This window comes from Cydia splendana, chromosome 15, assembly GCF_910591565.1.
Source record: "Cydia splendana chromosome 15, ilCydSple1.2, whole genome shotgun sequence".
NCBI classification, from domain to species: Eukaryota; Metazoa; Arthropoda; class Insecta; order Lepidoptera; family Tortricidae; genus Cydia; species Cydia splendana.
The window spans coordinates 6,799,374-6,823,288 of record NC_085974.1 but is presented as its reverse complement, the minus strand read 5'-3'; the positions used below and the strand labels follow the sequence as shown (position 1 = coordinate 6,823,288).

Sequence of the window (23,915 nt, the reverse complement as noted above, 5' to 3'; positions counted from 1 at the left end):
TGGATATTATTCATACGAAGAAAATATAATACGGCCCAGACTGCTCGTTCTTATCATGCTTTGATATTTGTAATAATTCTAATAATACCGACAACTATGACAATATTGACAAATAAGTTATACATATTATGTATTATTTCGCCAAGTGATAGAAACTAGTAGTGACCTCTGTCGCGCGAAATAAGCACTTGAATCCCGTCGTCAACTAAACAGCGCTCTACAGTAGCTACATTTAGTAGTTCGTAGCGCATGTCCTAGATGGCGCTTTTATGAACTATTTTATTTACAGGAAAACTCCTACGATGTCCGCTATCAACAATCCCGCATAGTCCCGGGAGGCAGAAGGTTTTTGAAAGGGGACACTTTGATCACAGAGTGCACTTACGACAGTACGAACCGTGATAAGCCTATTTTGGGGGGTTATTCCGCATCACAGGTAAAGTCATTTTCTTATACTTTCACATATCGAGGTCGTTAATGACTTGAAATATGGTTCAATTTCGCCTGGCTTGTGTGTAGGTGAATTTACTATAAGTGTAATGTATTTTAATGGACTCGGGACCCTTAATACTTGGAAAAGAAAGAATAACAAATACATTAGGTATATATTTGATTTATTTTCCAAGGATTCACTAATAGGTTATTCTTCTACTACTACTAAATACACTAGTACTAATAGGAAATTTGCCAGTACACGTGTAGACGTAATCTAGCTATTTGCGTCTGGTTGACGTAACTGGTGACCGAAGAGCTGGCGGCTACCTCGCACAACGTATCAGCATTGCGATACAGCGAGGAAATGCCGCCAGCATAAATAATCTAGTACCTACCTAGTTCAACTGTTGTTACAGTATGTTTGTAGGTACTTACCGCTATTATAGGGCCAGTATAGGCATGTTTTGGTAGGTACATTAACATTTTGAATCACTTCACTATTTTAGTCACACTTAACATTCTAATAGGGCACTATATACGATTCACGAACCGCTTGTAAAAGAGAAACTGTATTCGCATTGTATTCGTTACTAAATTAAATTCGGTATTAAATTTAACAATTCATGTTTTTAACTAATAGAGTGACTGCGCCATACTTGTTAACTGTCACTTGTGTGCATAAAAAAGTTAAGTCGGCCAGTCAGTCTTAATTTTTCTATAAATCAAAAGGAGTTTATTCTTCAGTTAATAGAAGGAAGCAGCTAGAGTTAGACTACGATAAGTCTACAACGATTTTGATAGCACAGGCAGTGCAAGTGTTATTTATACTTCATAATTTCATAGAAGTTTGACATTTAAAATAACACTTGCACTGCGTGTGCTATCAAAATTGTTGCAATCTTATCTTGGTCTAACTTTTGCTTCCTTTTTTTTGTTTAGTGTTTTCCTTGGCAATCTATCACAATATGGAAATTATTTCTAAAATATTTCGATTTGTTTCCTCTATACAGGGTGATCAATCCAAATGGGTCAGTATGGAGAAGTCAGAAAATGAGAGTTAGCGAAATCTGTTCTTAGGAACCATGGCGTCGATTTTATATTTAATAATAATGGCATTCAAACTTTTTTAAACTCTCACACATAACCGGGAATCGAACCTGGTCAATATTGTTTAAGTAATCGCGTGTAGTATTTGTTTGTATAATTGATCCTGAAGGTATAAGGACCAAATTTTTCTATGAAATCTTGTGTAAACATTAGATTGAAATGCCCACAATTTAAATAATTTGCAAAATGTTGTCATTAATATGAATCGGTCATCATTATGAATTATTTATCTGAATACAGCACTTATGCATATCTTATCTGCATCGACATTAATGCATTACAAATTGCGTTTATTTGAAATTAGAACGCATTCGTTCAGCGGGCGTGCCAATTTATTTAAAATTTGAAAATGGAACATTATTGAAAATGTGTTCCTTGTGACTTATGATTCGCACCCTCAACAGTAACAACAAAAAAACTTGCAGAATTTATCCCTAACATTGTTTACAGAGACTTCGACCAGGTTCGATTCCCGGTTAAGTATGAGAAATTAAAAAAAAAATGAATGCCATTATTATTAGATCTAAAACCGAAGCCATGGTTCCTAAGAACAGATTTCGCTATCTCTCATAATTTCTGACTTCTCCATACTGACTTATTTGGATTGATCACCCTGTATATCTGTTTGGACTGTTTGAAGTACGTAATGAGCAAAGAAAAGCAAACTTTGCAATGACAATCTCTCAAAAATGATTTTATTTTTATTATTATGTTTTAATTTATGTTTTTATTGCCTACAGGAAATGTGCCTATCATTCGTGCTATACTACCCTCGCACTGAACTGGCGGGATGTTACTCTATGACGCCAGTCAAAGAGTTCTTCGAAACTTTTGGCGTGAAAGAGTTCTACACCCTTAGTATGACTGACGTCGAAAACATCTTCCTATCGTCAGGGTAAGTTGGACTTTATTTATAGCGAGCTAAAGTTTAAATTGGCAAAATCTTTTCGCCGGATTATCCTTAATCTATGCCCCTATTAAAATCAGAATTTATATGGAGCATTACATCGTGACGTCACGGTCAACTCACCCACTTTTTATATTTCTATCCGATTTATTAAATAGAACTTGTGTTTAAAAATAACTCCTATCTGTGTTTTTCTAATAATTATCTGGTGCTTTATGTCATGCATGGTGTAAAATAATTTATTTTAAATACAGTATAATACCCTATTGTTTTTAACAATAGGGTATTATACTGGTACCTTGTTTTCAAATAGCTCGTTTTGAGTGCTCCTCAACCATAGGTTCGTTTTAATACATATATTACCAGGTGAATACCGTGTACCTCCACCTCTCCACCAAACTACGAAATCACATTGAAACTTGGCTATTGCTCAGATCAACCAACAAAACTGAGCGACGCGTTTTATTTTATTTATTGTATGCCCGAGTTTCACGGAGGTTTTGTTATATCAGAATAGGTTATCAAAGCGGTCACTCCCGGGCACTCTTAGGGCCACTTGCACCATTTACTAACCCGGGGTTAACCGGTTAAACCTGGAGTTACCATGGTTACCAGTATAATTTGACACTGGGTTAACGGTTTAACCGTTAACCGGTTAACCCCGGGTAAGAGGGATGGTGCAAGTGGCGCTTAGGATGCAACCGCGCTAAGATAAGAAGATATGAGAAAGATTTACAAAATGTAAATTATTTTGCAGGAATTTGGAGAACCTACCACCAAAGATGGAGTTTGACATAAGACAACACGCATCGGAATCTGAAGCTATGCAGGGCGATGACCAAGGCGTAGGACTCATGAGTGAGTATAATTTATTATTAAGCGGTCTTTTTAGCTCAGTTGTTTGTGATCCTGTTTTTGAAGCTGTTGACAGTTTAACGAAGCCACTTATGACCGACATGATACATATTCAACTCTACTGACTGCTATTAAAGTTCTTTAAACAAATACATTTTATTACATGCAGTAAGGGGTTCACTGGGAGTCGAACCACAGTAAGTACATTTACTTGTGTGAATTCGTTCCTTAGCTAGGTATGTGTGACTTAGGGGCTGTTTATGTCATCGATTTTTGACGACTTTTTGACCCCAAATTAAAATCATCCAAAAATCATGCTTCGAATGACCCCGTTTCCTTCTACGTCATGCTACCATCATCCGATGTCCAGACCCCCCCCCCCCCCCTAATTTGAAATGACGTAATTTATGAATAGCCCCTTATGTAATTTTCATTTACATAAATTCGATATCTATTTTGTACACTACCTCCTACATAGGCCAAGGGCACTTTTTATGTTAACTATATAAAGGCTCCTCTTCACGTTGGGCCAACGCCAACGCCAACGAGGGACGCATTTATGCGTTAGAGGGAGCAAGTGATATTGCTATCACATTCTACCGCATGGCTGCGTCCCTCGTTGGCGTTGGGGTTGGCCCAACGTGAAGAGGAACCTTAACAAAGTGGTGGTAATGGTCATTGAACATCGTTGATGATTTATTTCACACACACCTCAATATTGACGCATTTACTTACTAACCTAGCTAAATTATTATTAATAGTGACCCAACCAAATATAAGCCTAATCACCCAACCCATACGGCTAATATCCCGAATCACCTTTCCAGAGGAGCTGATAATCCGCGAGCCCACCGAGTTCCAGAACAAGACGTTCCTAGCCCACCTCAATCAGATGCCGTGGTCGGAGTCGGTGCTGACCGAGCAGATTGAGAAGACCTTATATAAGGGCATGCATATGACCTTCTGTAAGAAGAGGGATGATAATTGGGGAGCGGTATGTATACACAACAATTTATTTCAATTAGTAAGTGTGAAAGTAATTGGTGGCGCAATCACAATTGAATAGTACGCAAGTGTGTTAGTGCATAAGTTGTTGTTGCCACTGTTGGTGAACCTTAATAATAAAATAAAATATAAATATATCCTGAAGGACGGTACGGTCGACATTTGTCGGGCATGCCGCCGTCCCGGAGAGTCACTCAGGCATATCATTTCCGGTTGTTCTCATCTTGCTAACGGTGAGTACTTGCACAGACATAATCTCGTAGCCAGGATTATTCACCAGCAACTTGCTCTTCTATACGGCCTTGTGGACCGCGAAGTACCGTACTACAAGTACTTACCTGCACCTGTTCTCGAGAATGGTCGTGCCACGCTCTATTGGGATCGATCTATCATCACTGACAGGACTATTGTCGCCAATAAGCCTGACATCGTGCTGATAGACCGATCGCAGCGCCGGGTCGTGCTCGCCGACGTCACCATCCCCCATGATGAGAGTCTCGTGAAGGCCGAGAAGGACAAGTCCAGCAAGTACCTAGACTTAGCTCATGAGATTACCGCCATGTGGGATGTTGACTCGACGATCATTGTTCCGATAGTCGTGTCAGCGAACGGTCTCATAGCGAAGAGTCTCGACCAACACCTAGAGAGACTCTCGCTGGGTGGTTGGATCAAGGGTCAGATGCAGAAGGCGGTAATTTTGGACACGGCGCGTATAGTACGTCGGTTCCTCACTCTGCGGCCCTGACCACCGGCAGCTTGGGCCCTGCCCCGCTGCCGGCGGCACCCTAGGTTAGGTTTTTTTATAATGTGTTTATATGTATTTTTTATTGTTTTGTAAGTGTTTTTATATTTTACTTTTATATTCATATTATAAAAATACCTAACTTAAGACGAAAAATAAATAAAAAAATAAAATAAACTGGGTGGTTGGATCAAGGGTCAGATGCAGAAGGCGGTAATTTTGGACACGGCGCGTATAGTACGTCGGTTCCTCACTCTGCGGCCCTGACCACCGGCAGCTTGGGCCAAGCCCCGCTGCCGGCGGCAATCTAGGTTAGGTTTTTTATAATGTGTTTGTTTATATGTATTTTTTATTGTTTTGTAAGTATTTTTATATTCATATTATAAATAACCTAACTTAAGAGGAGAAATAAATAAGGAGAATAATAAATAAAATAAAATAAAATAAAATAAAATAAAATAAAATAAAATAAAATAAATAAAGTAGGTGCTTTCAGAAGAATCGCCTTGCAGAAAGAAATGATCGAACGGAATGGCCTAGAGACGGAGCTTCTTTTGAATGTTAGACCCATCCCCTGTGTACTGAGAAATGATGTATCAATAGAGGTATGAAATGTCAAATACTTTAGGATAACATTCATACAGCTGAACATTTTATTTCTAGGACCTTACATTCAAACTGGACGTTCTGTCTAGGCCAATCTGTTAAGGCGCGAAATATATACTCACTCGCGAATTCGCCGGCAATTTCTCGGCAATTGGAATTGCCGTCTTTTTCAGCAATCTTGAAGTTAGGTCTAACGTGGCATGCCCTTGAGTTTCCACAAAAAATATAATAGGCATAGTAATCACGTAATTTGTTTTCTTTTTCAGCCAATACAAATCCAAAACTACCCTGACTACGTGGAGCTGGTCAGCAACGAGGCAGCAGAGAAATCATGTAACTACAAAAGCGTGTTACCACAGAACTCCGTAACTAAATCCGCCAATGGCATAAGCAGTTCCTTCATATCCGCCATCTTGGCCGTATGCGCGATCATAGTCGCGCGGTAATAAAAAAATAATTGTATTTTTTAATACACCGAGGCCAATGATTTGTTGTTTTTCGTTTTGAATTGTTTATATCTACTGCAAAAAATCTGGAAAAGACTTAAGACTAGATTTATCACTTCTATATAAAGTTAGGACAGATATTTGTATCAATTTAGGAGACTTTTACAAAGCAGACATAAATAATACTTTATTGCTTAGTTTTTGACTAAGATTAGTTGTGATCCCTAAAGTTAGTACATCTTATATCTGCTACATACATAAGAAGTCGAGTCAAGTCAGTCTTTCGTGTATAATAAATTACCAATCTGTAAGATTTGGATGATTTTGTTTTACTCATACTTACTACGATGTTAGTATTTATTTAATTTACTTACGAACAATTTGTTTTCTAATATAATGGTGTCAGTTTGTATGAAACGTTTTTCGTATTTCGACAAACGTGTGTTAAATTATTTGAATGTATTCCTATTCGGGATTTCTATCGCATGTTTATGATGGAGTGAATGTAGGTATACTTATGTGTGATTTTTGTACTTATGAGTTTTTGCTCATGGACACGTCGGCGTCGGCATGCGATTCAGTCTTACGTACATTTACGTAGTTGTTTTAAGGCGAGTAACGATACCAAATGCTTGGTATTATTATAATAATCTATAGTTACACTTAGTGTTGCTTGGACGTTGATAGAACTAATCGATAATTTTGGAGACTTATAATTATGACTGATTTTTATAAATTCTGTACTATTATTGCCTATTCTTTGATAAAATAATGCATTTATGTAATAAGTTTGCAATTGTAAGTGTAGATCACGAAATTCCGAATGTTATTTGTGTTAGTCGTATAAATTTGTGTCTTATAATTTTTAATAATCTTATAAACATGTCACAGGGGATAACAATATTTTTGTACAACTAAAATTTCACTTTTTCAATATTTCCGTTAACAAATGTAAGTATGAAATTTTTGATCTAAGCCTTGTATTGATTATAAGACTTATAACTGTATTAATTCACAATTTGATCACTTTTTCTCTTGGACAGTTTAACGATAGACCAATTAAAATATAAGTTCCTATTAATGCAAAGTTTAGTTTGGACGAATGGGTTGAAAATAGTAAGTACCAATAGTGCATAATATTTCCAACTAAAATAGCAACAGTGAATTTATTTTAGTAAATTCTTATACTTACACGCACTACGGCGTAATTTTATTATGACTAACTTTTATTTTTTGAAGAAAGCATTGTTTTTTTTCTGCGACATGTATTTTACTGTCAATCACTTAGGGCTGTGCATGTTAAATATCTATTTAGATCATATTCTACAACTAAGTTCAATAACGTAGCACATAAATTGTAAAATAAATTAAAAATATTTAAAAATGACATTTGAACAACAATGCAATTATAAAAAAGAATGCAATTTTGAAACTATTAAACATAGTCGTAGAATTGTGTATCCAATCGATACGTACCCAAGAAACGAATAAGTAATGTTTTTTGAGTCATACTGTGTAGTTGTCTACATTGCATTTTGCTATTATGTATAATTATATCTTAAGGTTAAGTAGTCTATAAGGTTTATTTATTTAAAAGTCAATATATGTGTTTTATTACATTTAATTGAAGTTTCATTTATAGTGATAAAAAAAATCGGTTCCTGTTAGTGATATTCCGTGGAATTTTGTAAATGGAATAAAAAAAAAACGTTTTTATCCAAACACAACCTGCTGATCGGATTTACAAATGAGAACCCCGCATAGTGTATCCGTGTTGTTGTTGTATTGGTTGTTGTTGTTGTTGTTGTTGTTGTCGTTGTTGTGTGTGTCTTCCCTTAGTAATATGAGTAAGATCAATATCAGCATCGGAATCGGTATCAAAACCACCATCGTCATGTCCAAGACTTGAAAATTCCGAATTTTGAGTTCCAATATTAGAATTAGTTGCTCCCTTTACGGTTCCAACACTATTAGTTGCAGTTCCAGGATTAGAATTCAGAGTTCCAGCATTAGAATTCGTTCCAAAACGAGAACTTAGAGTTCCACCATTAGAATTAAGAGTTCCAGCATTAGAATTTGGTGTTCCGGCATTGAAATTCGGTGTTTCCGCGAATTGACTCGGTCGCTGCGCGAAAGTCTGAGGGTTTTTCCTCTGTTCTTCGAGCGCCTTCCAGTTGAGGTACCAGAAGGGTTGCTGGTCTATGGGAAACTTGCTGATTCTGTCGACCAAGTCACGGTCACCGTTGGCTTCAACGGGCAATCTTTCTGTGGTGCTGTCGCCTTCACCGAAGCTGTAAATAGAAATAGTGTAAAATTGGGTTATCATCATCATCATATCAGCCAGGGGACGTCCACTGCTGGACATAGGATTCCCCCAAAGAGTGCCACAATGACCGGTCTTGCGCCACCCGCATCCAACGGACTCCCGCGACCTTTACCAGGTCGTCAGTCCACCTTGTGTACGTGGTACGTGGGTTATGAATAGTAAATAAAACCAATCCGCCTTTCCCGTGGACAATATTATAATTATTAACAGCTTTTGTGCATGTCAGTAACTTCAATCTTGACCGAGAATTCCTCGTAATCATTATTTCATATTTTGCGGCACAGATAGTTATGAGAAGAGGAAAGGAGCGGAGCGAGAAATATTTGTATGATCCAAAACAAAACATCACAGCAGTTTTCATTAGTCAAAAGAACATACTTGATCGCAGTTTCATAGTCATCAATAAATATGACTTCATAAGCGAGAAATTGTTAATGAATAACTTTACATTTCATATACCTATGTGTGTAGGTAATGGTAAATAATCGTGGTCTCAAACCTCGGTTCTACTGTACCTACTTATACAGGCTAGCCAAAAAATAAGTGCATTCCCGTTGCCAGGGAGGTTTTGGGATTATACTGAGCAAATTTAATATGGTACCAACCCCAAAATGGCGAAAAAATAATTTACCCTCCCATATAAAATGAACCAGCCAAAATGTTGAAACAGCCAAACTTTTTTTCGCAATTTCAGGGTCGGTCTCATAGTAAAAGTTGCTCAGTATAATCCCAAAACCTCCCTGGCAACGGGAATGCACTTATTTTTTGGCCACCCTGTATAGAGTAGAAAAAATCGTTCTCGAATAATGCAAAAAGATCATTAATCATCTCTCAGAATCGTAAACAGACAAGCGGTTAAACAGGCCTGACGCATTTTTTATGAAAATTTCTTTGTATTTCGACTTAGGGTAACATTCCATTTCTGACCTCAGCTGCACAACGCGTCGTTGTTATTGTCAATTTCCATAGTAAAATGAGTGGTAGTGCTGCTGTTGTTGAAAATGGACCTTTACTTACTCCGTTGGCTCAGCCACAGACCTATTTATTGTTCTGTGGGCTCAGCGACCCAAAATGAGGCTTGGCCTCCGACACAAGACAGCGCCACTTTTCTCGGTCCTGTGCGTATGTCGACTAATCTCTATTAATTTCGACATAAAGTTTATAATTCCTTGATGGCCTTTTTTCAACATGATACTAAGTAGGTAGAGTTAGACCAAGAAAAGTCTGCAGCGATTTTGATAGCCTAATACGCAGTGCAATTGTTATTTTAAACGTCAAACTTCTATGAAATTTTGACGTATAAATAACACTTGCACCGCGCGGGCTATCAAAATGGCTGCAGACTTTTCTTGGTCTAACTCATCTTCTTGGGTTATGTTATGAAGCAAAAGGGGACAATCCAACGAAAAGATTAACGAAATGCATTTTCCTTAAACAGCTCATTTACCTATTCAATATTCGCAAAACATATTTTTCCAAGTTTTCCAGTAACCGACAATATCAACATATTTGAATAGGGGCCAGTTTATCGATCATGTGTGTCTATACCTACCTAAATTTAAGTCATATTATGACGCATTTTCCTTAAGAGACTTAATATTTCCTCAAAAATTGCAAAAATAAAAAACCTTTCCATTTAAACAACGATAGGTATCTACTTGAATTATCGGGGTCATTATCGACCCTATAAGATTTACTCATACCTAAATAGTTGGTACTTATCTATTACTTTTATGCCAACTCGATGCGGGCAACAAATAAATTCTGAAATTTCCTGATGTTCTGTGCGGTTGACATTTTTATAATATGGAACCTTATCCGTATATTTATTTGCTTGAAGTCTCAAAGGGCAAAGACTCAGACAGTTCTTTCTTGTGAACTAAATTTGTAATGCAGTAAGAAAGTGGGTGAAAATCTAACTTGAAAATGTTTTTTAGATTTTGTTTTGATCTAATAAACATACTCGTAAGGTAAAAGTACTAGTGCTCGACATGCTAATGCCCAATAGATGACATCTTGCCGTCACCTATATTGACAATGACTTAAGTTTCAAGATGACATCTACTGGGACCGCGTCGAGCACCAGTACGTTTACCTTACCTCCCCAATTTCTGTTACGTGTTGCCCTCCAAGTAGTTCAAACCTTTATCACTAAATGTCAGGAGCTGTAGTAACTAACGTTGTTTAATTAACTTAAGTAGACCTTATATCAAAGGTGGTCTTGTAGTTAAGTTATGTCGATTGGCCTCCTGTTTGCGAAGGAGCTAAGATAGACGTGCAAGTACCTAAAATATTACCTACTATACTTGGTCAAGCAGAACTTGTCAGTAGAAAAAGGCGGCAAATTTGAAAAATGTAGGCGCGAAGGGATATCGTCCCATAGAAAATTTGAATTTCGCGCCTTTTTTTACTGACAAGATTTGCTTGACCGTCTATAATTTCAAAGGGGGTCGACCGTTGTAGTAAGTATAGTCTAGTTCAGAGATGGGATACCGATTGGCCTCCGGCCCGCAAAGATGCGCATTACTGCTGCACTAGATACCATTATATGGGCCCGTTTCTCAAAAGTTAGTAACAGATTTTGCTAGAAGGGACTTTCACTTACATTACAAGTTACAAGCTTTAATAACAAAACTTACGTGAGACACAGACATATTAAATATATTAAAAGCGGGTCACTCACGATTCGATTCGACTTAAAATACGTGAGTGACCCGTTTTTTAATATATTTAATAAGTTACAAGCTTTTGAGAAATGGACAACGATGTCAAAGTAAACCAGCATTACCGATTCCCTAGTGGATCGACTGTAGTAGTAGTCCTGTTGAGTAGTTCAGGATAGCCGATGGGTCTCTTGCCGGCGAATGAGCCCCGCTGACATGATACGAGGGCCAGCATCGCGGCTACGATAACCACGTGAAAGGTCAACATAATCTGCAAACAAATGTAAACAAAATGATTAGAAACACTGATAAAATCTAGGTAAGCTGCTAATATTATAAGTAACTAAGAAAGTTTTCGTTTTTATTTTTATTTACTTTATTCAATTAGGGTCTTAGGTTAGGATTTTACAATGTGAGTATAAAAGTAAAATATAAAAACGCTTACAAAAAATATATAAACACATTATAAAAAACCTATTATTATTATTTTATTTTCTTTTTCTTTTATTTACGCTGTTGGTACAGTACGGATGTCTACCGTCTCTAATTCTCCCTCAATTGCTCAAAGGTTAACTGGAAGAGATCCCTTAAAGGGATAAGTTCGCCTTTGCACTAATGACGAATGTTATTTTTCCTGTTTTGTTTTGATTTTTGTACAATAAAGTGTTTTACTACTACTACTACTACTACTACTACTAAAATCTAGATTTTTATATGGATATACAGTATATCTTTGTTCCGGAACGATTTTCTTGTATCGTTTGCGGAAATTTCGTTTGTCCGAATGCATTTTTTTCCAAAACAATACCCTTTTTTTACCTAAGCACGGGTTTGTAAGGCTCAATATATTTTGAGACAGCTTTTGGCTATTAATTAAACGTTAAATAGGTACTTACATGCTTTTTGATTCACAATCTAAAGGAATTGGAGAATCGAGGTATCAAAAATTATTCGATATTTTTTTTTTAATTTATCATAATTCGGCTCAAATTGTTTCTCATGTAGGCTGTATGCGATGTGCACATCTGGCATCTTATTTTTTGTGCAAGAGAATGGAATTTAAAGTGCTCAATTTAGTCAAATAACGTTTTGTCTGCGAGAATAAAACAATTGCTAAACTTGCCTTAATCAGTGGTAGCTTGGCACGAATCCAAAACAATAGGAACTTAGATGTTTAATTTGGAGTCACTGTTTTTTATCAGGTGTTCCTTTTTTAGGTAGGTACACTAAAATTCTTTGTCTCTTTTTAAAAGGTGAACATACATAAATAGAGGTCATTCAAATATAAAACTATTTGATGCTAAGTGGCTTAGTTTTAAATATAATAAATATAATAAACCCAAACAAAACTTGTCCAAAATAAATCAACCTCAAAAGATAACGATTGCGTACATCCAAATATTAATTATCATGTTTACAAACTTACTTGTTATTATAAAACACGTTGATTTCGCACAATATTTTAATGAGTATAAATACAGATTAGATATGATCTGTTGGACACAACCACTGCGAAGATCGCCGATGCGAATACTGGTTTATTCAACCCGTTATAAAAACTTACCTACGTTTATATTGAGGAAAACGTTAAACGGGTCTCAATCGTGTTTAGTCATTTGAGCTCTTGGGCTTTGTTCTATTATATAGTTAAGTATAGCATTGTTTTACTGTAATATTTTAAGTGTGTTATAAACTGTTAACTATTCGTTTTCCTATATCTAATACATATCACGTATTTGACTACTCTGTAAGTGGTATATGTACCTATAGTTGATTATAAAATAAAATAAAAATTATTGTAGGTATGCTGGTTTCTCTGTACAAATTTGAAAGCTAAGAAAATTACCTAATTTTATTGAAATATTTACCTTAAGTTTAATATTTCAATTTATCTAATAAACTCTTCTTAATTACTGCGCGGAGTCAAATTAATTTGTATCTAAGTCAATATTTTGACGTGGAAATTGTAATTCTGTGTACACTTATCTACTACGCCGAAACACCGTTTCGTATAATTACAGAGTATGGAATGACTAAGGTTCAAGTCGTCTTTAATCGTCGGTACCTACATTACGTTAGAATGTGCGTATTTAATCGTAAATTAGAATTACCTACGCATGCCACCGTCTAGGAGTTCTAGGTTTATTAGTTTCATTACCTACGGATATGAGTCGCTTAACTTCAAACTCGGGTAAATCCATCTGTCAGATTATGCGATTTTGGTATTAAGAAAAGGTAATAGGATAGATATTTGCTGAGAGGATCTAATGGATTTACTAGCGTTTAAAGTTAAGCGACACATATTATGGTCGCTTAAGATGCTATGGTCAAGTCCAAAGGCGTTCAAAAGACCATATGGTGAAGCTTGCCCTAAAACTAAAAGTGTAATTAATCTGAAATTCCAACAGAAATTCCATCCAACTTAATTTATAAAGACCCTTCTCTGATGGAAAGCCACAATTTCCTCTAGAGCAGTCGGAAGTAAATTAACCGGTGCTTCATATTTCAATTGCTTTAAAATGCCTTCTCTGCTTTCTATAAGGTATGACATGTGATATTAATGTGGTTTTCACCACATTAATAACACATCTGTCGTACACCGAACCGCAAGGGATTGCGGGTAAAGAGCCTTTAATAAGCTGTCACAATTATTGTGTCTTGTGTCGTATAATTATTTACTTAATACGATTATCGTTTGCGGTTAAAGACATCCCTAATGAGGTGTTATAGTTGTTTGTGTTACAAGGGATCAAAATGATATATTTCCGTCAAGGGCGTACATTGAATCCTGAGCGTAATGAGGGATTTAAGTGTTAACGCCCAAGACGAAATAATTTTGATACCGTGTGACACATACTGCTTTTCACATCAACTATGAGGAAAATAAATAAATCATAGCGTTGACACTACAGTGTTGCCACTTTTTAAATTCTACTCTTTTTTGCCAGGCTGTACATACGATCTTCATAGTTAATTATATTAATATTTTATACTGGCAATGAAAAGTCGTTGAACAGAAAAGTGCCACTTTGATCCCTCCTAGCAGGGAAGAAAAATCCATTTTCCGATTAGGCGATGTGAAAAATATTTTTACAGTACATATGGTGCTATTTTCCCGCACTAGTGTGGGAATAAGCACTATCCGTGCCTATGTCGAAAATTTAAAGATCCATATGTACTGTAAAACGTTGTACGATATACGTGCGTATCGGTAATTTGCAACTCGTGTCGATTTAAAACACTCGTTGCGAATTTCCTACTTTCCGCACGTGTATGTGATTTATTTCTAGGACTTTGAGTACGGCAGTGCAATTAGTGTAGCAAAATCAACCACGGTATTAACCGTATCATCTTTTCCTCGAAACCTTTCAGGAAATTACTTTCAACTTCCCTCTAATTCCGTTAAATAGAAGAAGCCTGACTGCCGTATTCGAACTTCAAGATATTCACAACAGACGACACGTACTAAATCCATTCTAGATACGTTATAGTTTAGATATCAACTAGTTCTCTATTGCAGCGCAATTCGGGCAACCAATGTCACTTTTACGTTAGATAGAGTAAGATATCTATTAGATGTGAATTGGATCTCTAAGTCATATCCTGTGAAAATCGTTCAACAGTATCTCCAGAATCGCGCAAATGTCAAATTTGACAGGTTAGATCTTAAACATATCGTTATCGTATCCTGGTGATGTCTAAAAGATATCTAATAGATGTCTATTTCAAAATCCGAATCGGGCCCTGAGTTTGACCGTTCAAACATTGCACAACATAAGATTCGATTAAATTACCAATGTAGATTTATGTAATAAAATTCTGCAAACGCGGAAAATTCTCTCATCTAGGAAACTTTCCATTTCCGTTTCAATGCGAGGGGAGTTCAATTTTATTTAATTTTGAACCAATAGCGGATCGGCCAGGAAATGCGTCATTGCTTGAGTTTCTTGGCTTCCTGGGATTTACAGGAAATAAGCACGGAATGAAGGCGTTGGAATTCAAGCAACGAGGGAGGATTCTCCGTATCTTGGTAAGCTTTTTACTTACCTATTTACTAGAATTCATCTTGAGCAGATAATTTTCTAAGTATTTTCATTCATTACGAGTATTTTCTTAGAATCCGACGCTCGCTAATTAAAATAAGCTATACACTTTACATAAAGGTATTTACCTAATGGGTAGTAATTATTTAGTTTATCCCCTTGGCCCTACACCCCTATACATTTGGCTGTTGTATTGACGAAACTATATATGCGTCATTACGTTTGAAATATTAAGGGAAGGGTTGCAACACGAATATTTGACCATTTAATGAAATACGACCATGTGTATTTATTTAAAAATAAGCCATTAGGTTGAGTCAGCGTACGTTTTTTCCAGAAAAAAATGCCAAAGTAAATATTAATTTAACGCATGCCATATCATATATATATAATCGAAAAACCAGAACGGGATAAAAAACGAGCGAAGAAGCGAGATGGCGCCTTACAAATTTCTAAAAAAGTTTTTGACACGTATCTCGAATACGACGCACGTATGATAAGAAAAAACTGTTTAAATCTATTATCTAGATATGAGAATAGAACTAGAGCATAAAAACTATCTCTTTCGATGCGTATTTAATTTACAATAAGCAAAAGAAAATTTCATAACAATCTTCATTTTACGATGATCGACCATTTTCGGCAACTCTCGGTTAGTTTCGTTTCGGTGGTGGTACAGACAAAATTATTTGATGTGGTGCTACAGACATACCCAATGTTTATGTTTGTCATGTTGGTATACAGTTATTGCGGCGTTTTATTACACGAAGTAAAATAAAAAGTGCTGTCAACCTCAACCTTAGTCTATCTATAACCATACGAGTGACTTAAATGCCATAAATGACTTATCAATCAAATTAGTATTATCGTGTTTATAATTTGTATTTTATTATTTTAAATTTGTTTTTGAGTTATATTATTCAGATTGACTTTCACGGCTTAGGCAAACATTGCCATTCGTCCGGGGAACGGGCTGCCGAGATGGGCCAAAAATATCAGTTCAAGGGATGGTGCCCGTAATAATGTGTGTGTGTGATAATTATACTTTAATGACTTTACAGATATAACCAATTCGGGAACTGTTTTCTCGCGTACAATACGACTCGACCAGGTAGGATTTTTTCTTCTTGCTGAACAGTCCCCATCAGATATATCGGAACGGCCGAGGTATTCACAAATATCTGAACAATATAAATTATAATGTAGTTAAAGTGCATGCTCAGATATTTTGGAGCCCAAGGGTTGCCCAAGATCTGCTCAACCTCGGTCATGGCCACTGGCGAGAGCTATCGCAAGACCGGGAAACATGGCGTGATCTGGTGTCGGAAGCCAGGACTCATTTTCGGTCGTTGCGTCACCGTAGCCGTCGTAAGTAATATCAATATCCAGACAGGGAAATGGGGACTATTTACGTTTGTATGAAAATGCGATTTATGGGCGGTGGTCGTACATATTCGTCTTAAGGCGGAAATTAATCTAATGAACGTTTTTGCAATTGGGCTTATGAAAATAATTAATAATAATTTTGGGTTAGCATTTGAATCACGTATTATAGGGAGGGGCGGGGGGAAGGGTGGCATTTTATAGGGGTTGGTCACCCCTTTCAAACGACACCCGATTTGTGTCTAGGAGACGCGTAGTTTTTTTTTATAAGTGTTTGAAATTACGTGTGACGGAAGTGACGGAACGAAATACAGTGCCAGAGTCACCGTTAGGTACGACGACGAGCGAAGCGAGGAGGAGTGTTAGGTATCTTGCGTTCACAACACACCCGACTCGCTGTCAAAAAAGAAATACAGTGGTCAAAAACATGTATACGGACAAAGTGCTCAAAAATATGTATACTGACAAAGTCCAAATTAGTTACCCTTTCGTACGCTTTGGTTGTTTTATTGAACATAACCTCAAAAAATAAAAAATATATTTTCGTGGTAACTATTGATTTCCTAACTTTGGGGATGGGTTCGGGGGGGTTCCTACTCCCTCCCCCCTGCCTATAATGCGTAATTCAAATGCAACCCCATAATTTTATGTTGAAACAAGTTTTAAATAAATACCTACGTAGATGAAAAAATACAATCTTGCCTTTTATCAAATCACATCATTTTTTGAGAAATTTGTGAATTAAGTTATCCAAATATCGGTTACAAATAAGAAGTCCCTATCACAGTTATAAACCCTGGCAGGGTTCAATACATAATAATATCGGTATTTAACTAAACATAAGACAAACTCTTTATTTCATTTACGCGAGCGGAGCTGCGGGCCCGTCTAGTTTTATATGTATACCTCTAGTTTTATATGTAGAGTTAGACCAAGAAAAGTCTGCAGAGATATTGACAGCACACGCTGTGCTAGTGTTATTTATACGTCATAATTTCATAGATGTTTGACGTTTAAAATAATACCTGCACTGCGTGTGCTGTCAAAATCTATGCAGGCTTTTTTTGATTTAACACTACAAACTATTAATTTCTTTATGCTGTTTTATATTGCTTACCTGAATAAATGGTTTATTTCTCCATATTAATTAACACAAAAGTGTTAAATGAATGTGAACGTGCACAGGTGTCCTTTAGTTCTTTATAAATAGAGTTAAAATTTAAAATGCAGTGCCGTTAAATTTGCCATGGTGTTATCGTCCATACGGTCGGGTTGACGTTCGAAACAATAATTTGTATAAATAATGGAGCTGAAACACGAAGCTACGCCAGTAAAATTAGAAAATATACGAGTATGTACATATGCTTTATTTATAACTTAAGCTTGTCACTTTCGACTTCAACATGCCGTCGCGTAGAATTTGAAAATAAAAAAAGCTTGTACATGCACACAACTTTTGCTAAATACGCTGGGCCCGATTCGGATTTTGAAATAGACATCTATTAGACATCTTTTAGACATCACCAAGATACGATAACGATATGTTTAAGATCTAACCTGTCAAATTTGACATTTGCGTGATTCTGGAGATACTGTTGAACGATTTCCACAGGATATGACTTAGAGATCCAGTTCGCGTCTAATAGATATCTTACTCTATCTAACGTAAAAGTGACATTGGTTGCCCGAATTGGGCTGCAAAAGAGAACTAGTTGATATCTAAACTATAACGTATCTAGAATGGATCTAGTACGTGTCGTCTCTTGTGAATATCTTGAAGTTCGAATACGGCAGGCTTTGTAGAGTTGTAATGGCCACAGTACCAAGAAGACTTGTAAGACTTGGTAAGTGTTATAACGTACATACATACATAGTCCCATAGATTTAAGTAAGGTTTACATTGATATACGCAACATTAAATTTAATTATATAATTAACAAAACCTACATAACTACCAATAAACACAAACGGTCGCTTTATTACCATACAATACAAACAACATAAAGGCCAGGAACTAGGAACTTGTCGGCTGACTGTGATCTATACATATAATAAAGCTGCATGAAGAGGGTCGAAAGTCTGTACATGGAAGATATTCGAAAAAAAGTTGGCTGGGGATACTTAGAATCGATAACAGAACACGTTCCAACAGTTTTTAGAATTTTTGTCTGTTTGTCTGTTTATCTGTTTATCTGTTTATCTGTTTGTCTGTTTATTTGAACGCGCATCACGTGAAAACGGCTGAACGGATTTTGATGCAAACTTTACTAATCTGTCGAGAACATCCCCGGCCAGGTTATAGGCTATAAAAATTCAACCCCTAAAAGGGTGGGTAGCCACAACACTCGATTGACTTAAGTTTGCCCCTGAATCTTATGGCGCTACTTAGGAAGGAGGGGCAAACTTTTTTCAAATATGTGCTACCACAATAGAGTACCCTGGTAAACTAACAGATGGCGCTGAATTTAATACATGTTGACATGAATAAGCCACCGAGGAAGGATTTTGCCAAATTAACTCTAAGTTTAGAAGAGAGGGTACGGATATCAACAAATTTAATTGAATAATTATGTTGATTTAATAATACAACTAAATTAAACGACAGTAAATTAATTGCCCCTCATTGCACAGTGCCATCTTTTGGGGAACTGAGTAAACATTAAGTAATCAAGAAAACTAAAAATGAGTTTACATAGTTACGTAGTAGTAAAATAAACACACATACCAACACGCGTATAATTGCATAATTATTTAAAATTATTAATTTTCTCCGTCATGAATTATACCTAATCGTAATTATATCGCATCCATATCAAATCCAGTTTCATACATATACCTACAGCACTTAATAATGGCCACGAAGGTGGGTACTTTGAAAAAAAAAAACATTGACCTCTGTCATTTGCAGTGCCGGATTAACCCTTTTAAGCAAAATAAGCACTTGCTTAGGGCACCACGTCTAGGGGGCACCAAAACCATAGGTAAATAAAACCGGCCAAGTGCGAGTCGGACTCGCAAACGAAGGGTTCCGTACCATTATCTATAAAAACGGTCACCCATCTAAGTACTGACCCCGTCCGACGTTGCTTAACTTCGGTCAAAAATCACGTTTGTTGTATGGGAGCCCCACTTAAATCTTTATTTTATTATGTTTTTAGTATTTGTTGTTATAGCGGCAACAGAAATACATACTATCCTGTGCCATAAATTTGTGTTTTGTGTTTTGTACAATAAAGAGTTTATACATACATACATACATACATCATCTGTGAAAATTTCAACTGTCAACTAGCTATCACGGTTCGTGAGATACAGCCTGGTCACAGACAGACGGATGGACGGACGGACAGACGGACAGCGGAGTCTTAGTAATAGGGTCCCGTTTTACCCTTTGGGTACGGAACCCTAAAAAACGCGCAGGCTACATCAGCATTGCAGTCGTAGTGGAGTAGGTACCTACATGAAACTTTTATACGTGTACAAGTACCTACCCATCTAATAACGAAGGGTCGTAGGGATATCAAGTAAGAGAGTGAGGGTACGTAAGAACATCTCCAACGTATGCTTTCGATTTGACCTTATGCGGAGGCCCTTAAAGTCATGGAAAAAAATCTTGCTTTCGGGCTTGCAGCCACGCGATTTTTTCGACATAGGTTACCGATTTTATAGCGAATTTTGCTCTCTTGCACGCCAGATTTGTCAGCCAAGCCGAGTTGCTCCTTAGCCGCGATCCTGAGACCTAACTGTCAAAGTGTTATAAGTAAGGGACCCCGTGAAAGCCGAACACTAAAAGCATCCTATCAAGCAGCGCTTTCGAGTGAAGCCAAAGAGCGAGCAGTAGAAGAGACGTGATTACATGCACAGAAATGATGTAACTGATTTCCATACTAAAAGTAAGAATGTACAACTGTCTATCAAATTGCGTTTTTTATATCGAAAAATTTTCGCGCTCGCTTCGCTCGCGTTTTCAATTACTTTCTAAGATATGACAAAGTTGACATTCGGATGGCGACTGCTGCAGCATTACTCTGTTGCTACGTTACTGCTGCAGCACTGTCAAGTTTCGTGATAAAATGATGTGACTGATTCTATACTAAAAGTAAAAATGTACAACTGTCTATCAAATTGCGTTTTTATATCGAAAAATTTTCGCGCTCGCTTCGCTCGCGTTTTCAATAACATTCTAAGATATGGCGACTGCAGCAGCATTAGGTACTCTGTTGCAACGTTACTGCTGCAGTACTGTCAATTTTCGTGATAAAATGGATGTGACTGATTTCCATTCTCAGCTGTAATGCGGCAATGAACGTCGCTCAATTTACCAAAAAAATTCAATGTAATCTTGATGACCCTAGGAGAGAGGGGGCACCATGGTCTAGAAATGCTTAGGGCATCAAAATATCTTAAACGGGCACTGCAGGTCGTTTGCGGAGTCAAACGATTTGGGACCCGCATTGTAACGTGGGAATCTTGGAGAAATACAGAATACCGATATGACAAAGAAGACATAAAAGACACCGTTGATGCATGCATTTTCGTCGGAAATTCATTTACCTGAGGTACCTCCATCGCTCGTTGCACCTTCACTGTCGCGAAAAATCCGCTACAAAAGCTTTGAATAGCAGACGTGATTGCTGTGCCCGGTAGCAAAAAGTGACGTATGTGGCGGAGTATGACGTCAAGTTTCGCCCTTTTTCATTGCTGTTGCACATAGATTTACTTCCCTTAGATTTCGTATTGTGAATCACTAAAATTCCGCGCCTTTAGTGCAGGTACATTATAGATTTTTAGGTCAAAATTTGCATGTTATTGGGAATATCTCCGAAAACATTCACTTCATATAAAAACTTTCTTATAAACCCATAAAAACATTTTTCATGACCTATCAAATGCACGTGCACGCCGACATACGCTAAAAAAAATTGTCCGTGTTTCAAAATGTATGGACCAACCGTCGCCCCATCTTTAGTAATGTAACTAATTAAATGAGAAACGATTTCTAAACCTAGAATATCTAAGTTTTATAACTTTCTAGTAAAGTGCCTTTTACATACGCTGCCCTCCTAAGCTAAAAGGCAGTTTTTCGACATTTTGCCAAAATTGACTTTTTGTGATATTCGTAATGTAGAGATCGAGATGCATCGACCACTTTGGCCCGTTTTCCGATAAGTGGCTTAGTTTTCGAGAAAAATATCGTAATAAGACCGTATTTGCACTAATTTTCTAAGCGTTCCTAGTCTAAAAAGCGACTATTTGACAAAGCCAGGCTAAAACAACGTATATGCAGCTATACGTTTTTTTACGCTCTGGTTTGCGTAAAATCTTATCCACCATGTCTAGCCTAAAATAACGTATAAGCCAAAAACTAGGCTAAAAATACGTAAAAGACGCTATACGCGCTTTAAGATTAGGATCTGTAGCAAAATTTTAGATCTGATACTAGTCTAAAAAACCGTATAGTATTTTTTTTTGTTTAAATGTCTCATACGTCATTTAAGCCTAGTATCACTTAACTTTTTTACGTCACCATAATAGTCTTTAGAAACGTATAAATGATATACGTTCTTCTTATTTTGTATGGACGTCGTATTAAACGCAAACAAACTTTTATAATGGTTGAAAGTGCGTCTAACTAGTCTATAACGCAGTATATGCTCCAACCTTCGTCATGCTCCCCGCGCGCCGAAAGACACCCTTATGCTAAGTAAAAGCCGTCAGCCGCAAGCGCAGGCTTGTGGCTGCCGGTATGCGAGCGGAGGTGGCATTTTGCGCGGCATATTGACGGAACGCCAAAGTAAGAAAAATACTTTATTATTGCATTACCATCATATGTTATCAATAATATGTAGTGTTTACAATCAGTACCTTCGAGTATTATCATTTTTATCAAGGTATATACTTTAAAATTGCCTCGCAAATACTTACGCTCGACAGCAAATACGTCTTTCTAGCGTAGTTTGTGTTGATGAAATTGTTCATACGTACTTTTCTACAGCAAACGTTGTTTAAGTTTTATTTTTTCATTCGACGGTTTGACTGCTTTTATTTAAATAAAATCAAATTTATATTAGAGCTAATTGTATCGGGTTTAATTCCCTATAAGCCAAGTAGGTATTTGACATTACGAAGAGTTTAAATCTTATTGAAGAATGTTTTAAAGGGAAATTTAATGAGAATTCTTATGGATGGAATAACATTTTCCGCCTAAGTATTTAGATAACCAGGACAAAGGACCATGGGCATCTTTGTATGGAACCTGGGTCCATCCAAAAACCAACTGAGAGTTATATATATATTAGGCCATTAAATACCTAAGTGGGTTTTATAAAAAAACAATATGTATCTTAAAATAAGTTGGTATGTTCGTGTATTAGGTAATAGTTGTATGTTAAAATAGTAAAAGCTATGAGTTTGTAATCTAATAGAAAAATAATTTTATTAAAATTTGAATCTGATTTTTAATTAGGTACAACCGCTAAAATGCGTTTTAGAATTAAATAAATGACAGAGTATGTGCAGGAATTAATACGAGTTTAATTTTATTGCTAATGTAGACTACACAACTCGCTAACGTCTTACCGTGCGATGAAACTCTCGATGATTCGATGCCTATTGATAATAAACTAAAATAACTATTAGAGATGCCACGAATTCGGTAAAACATTATGTATTATGGTGAGTTACGTGTATGCGAAAACTGGTCACCTACAAAGATAGATGGTTGCTAAGATTTAAGTCAGCAGCAAGCTGGGATCTCCATACAAACGTAGTTACGCTCTCATTTTAAAACGATTAGGTAGATTGCTCTAAAACTTTGTACTCACTAAATGATAAGGTATATCTATGCCTGTAATTAATGTGTAGCTTCAGATACCATAATAAAAAAAAATACAGCGAATATAAGTTTTTCATACACAACTTATTTTTCCTCTATTTCATTAGTTTTGTTGGAATATAAACTAATTAGGTACTGGTATAGATATACCTTATGTTATTGTATGTGCAATTTATTACAATCCACCACGTTGTTTTAAAATGAGTACGAATCTCCGTTTTTATGGGAAGTAATAATTCGGCTGAGCTTATTGCGGACTCTTTTAAGTTTCGTTGCTCATGCTCATTAGAAGTACATGTAATGTCATTAGTAGAGTCGAGTAAATCTAGCCTATGATACAAATAAAATCAGAAAGACTGTTCACATTAAAATTTTGTACATATTATGGGGTTATTCCCACCAGTTAGGTATCTACCACCAAGTTGTTACCAGTGGTAACTACTGGGAATTTATTTCCCACCTTTCTTCCCAGTAGCTACCACCAACTCAGTTTTGTGGTAATTACTGGGAAGTTTTTTTCCAGTAGTTACCACTGGTAAATGGTGGGATTTTTTCCCTAGTA

At 36.6% G+C, this 23,915-nt stretch overlaps 2 protein-coding genes across 2 annotated transcripts in view; one reads left to right on the top strand and one right to left on the bottom strand.

Annotated features, from left to right (window-relative positions):
* LOC134797528 (MOXD1 homolog 1-like) overlaps window positions 1-7,722 on the top strand; it is an 82,043-nt gene extending 74,321 nt beyond the window's left edge. The window contains exons 9-13 of the mRNA XM_063769803.1: window positions 290-436; window positions 2,283-2,437; window positions 3,207-3,307; window positions 4,132-4,298; window positions 5,924-7,722. Coding sequence (XP_063625873.1) covers window positions 290-436; window positions 2,283-2,437; window positions 3,207-3,307; window positions 4,132-4,298; window positions 5,924-6,103 — 750 coding nt within the window. The 3' untranslated portion in view covers window positions 6,104-7,722. The remainder of the gene's footprint in view (window positions 1-289; window positions 437-2,282; window positions 2,438-3,206; window positions 3,308-4,131; window positions 4,299-5,923) is intronic.
* LOC134797569 (fatty acyl-CoA hydrolase precursor, medium chain) overlaps window positions 7,709-23,915 on the bottom strand; it is a 48,191-nt gene continuing 31,984 nt past the window's right edge. The window contains exons 4-5 of the mRNA XM_063769856.1: window positions 11,218-11,340; window positions 7,709-8,394 (exon numbers count right to left, since the gene is read on the bottom strand). Of these exons, the coding sequence (XP_063625926.1) occupies window positions 7,845-8,394; window positions 11,218-11,340 (673 nt within the window). The 3' untranslated portion in view covers window positions 7,709-7,844. The remainder of the gene's footprint in view (window positions 8,395-11,217; window positions 11,341-23,915) is intronic.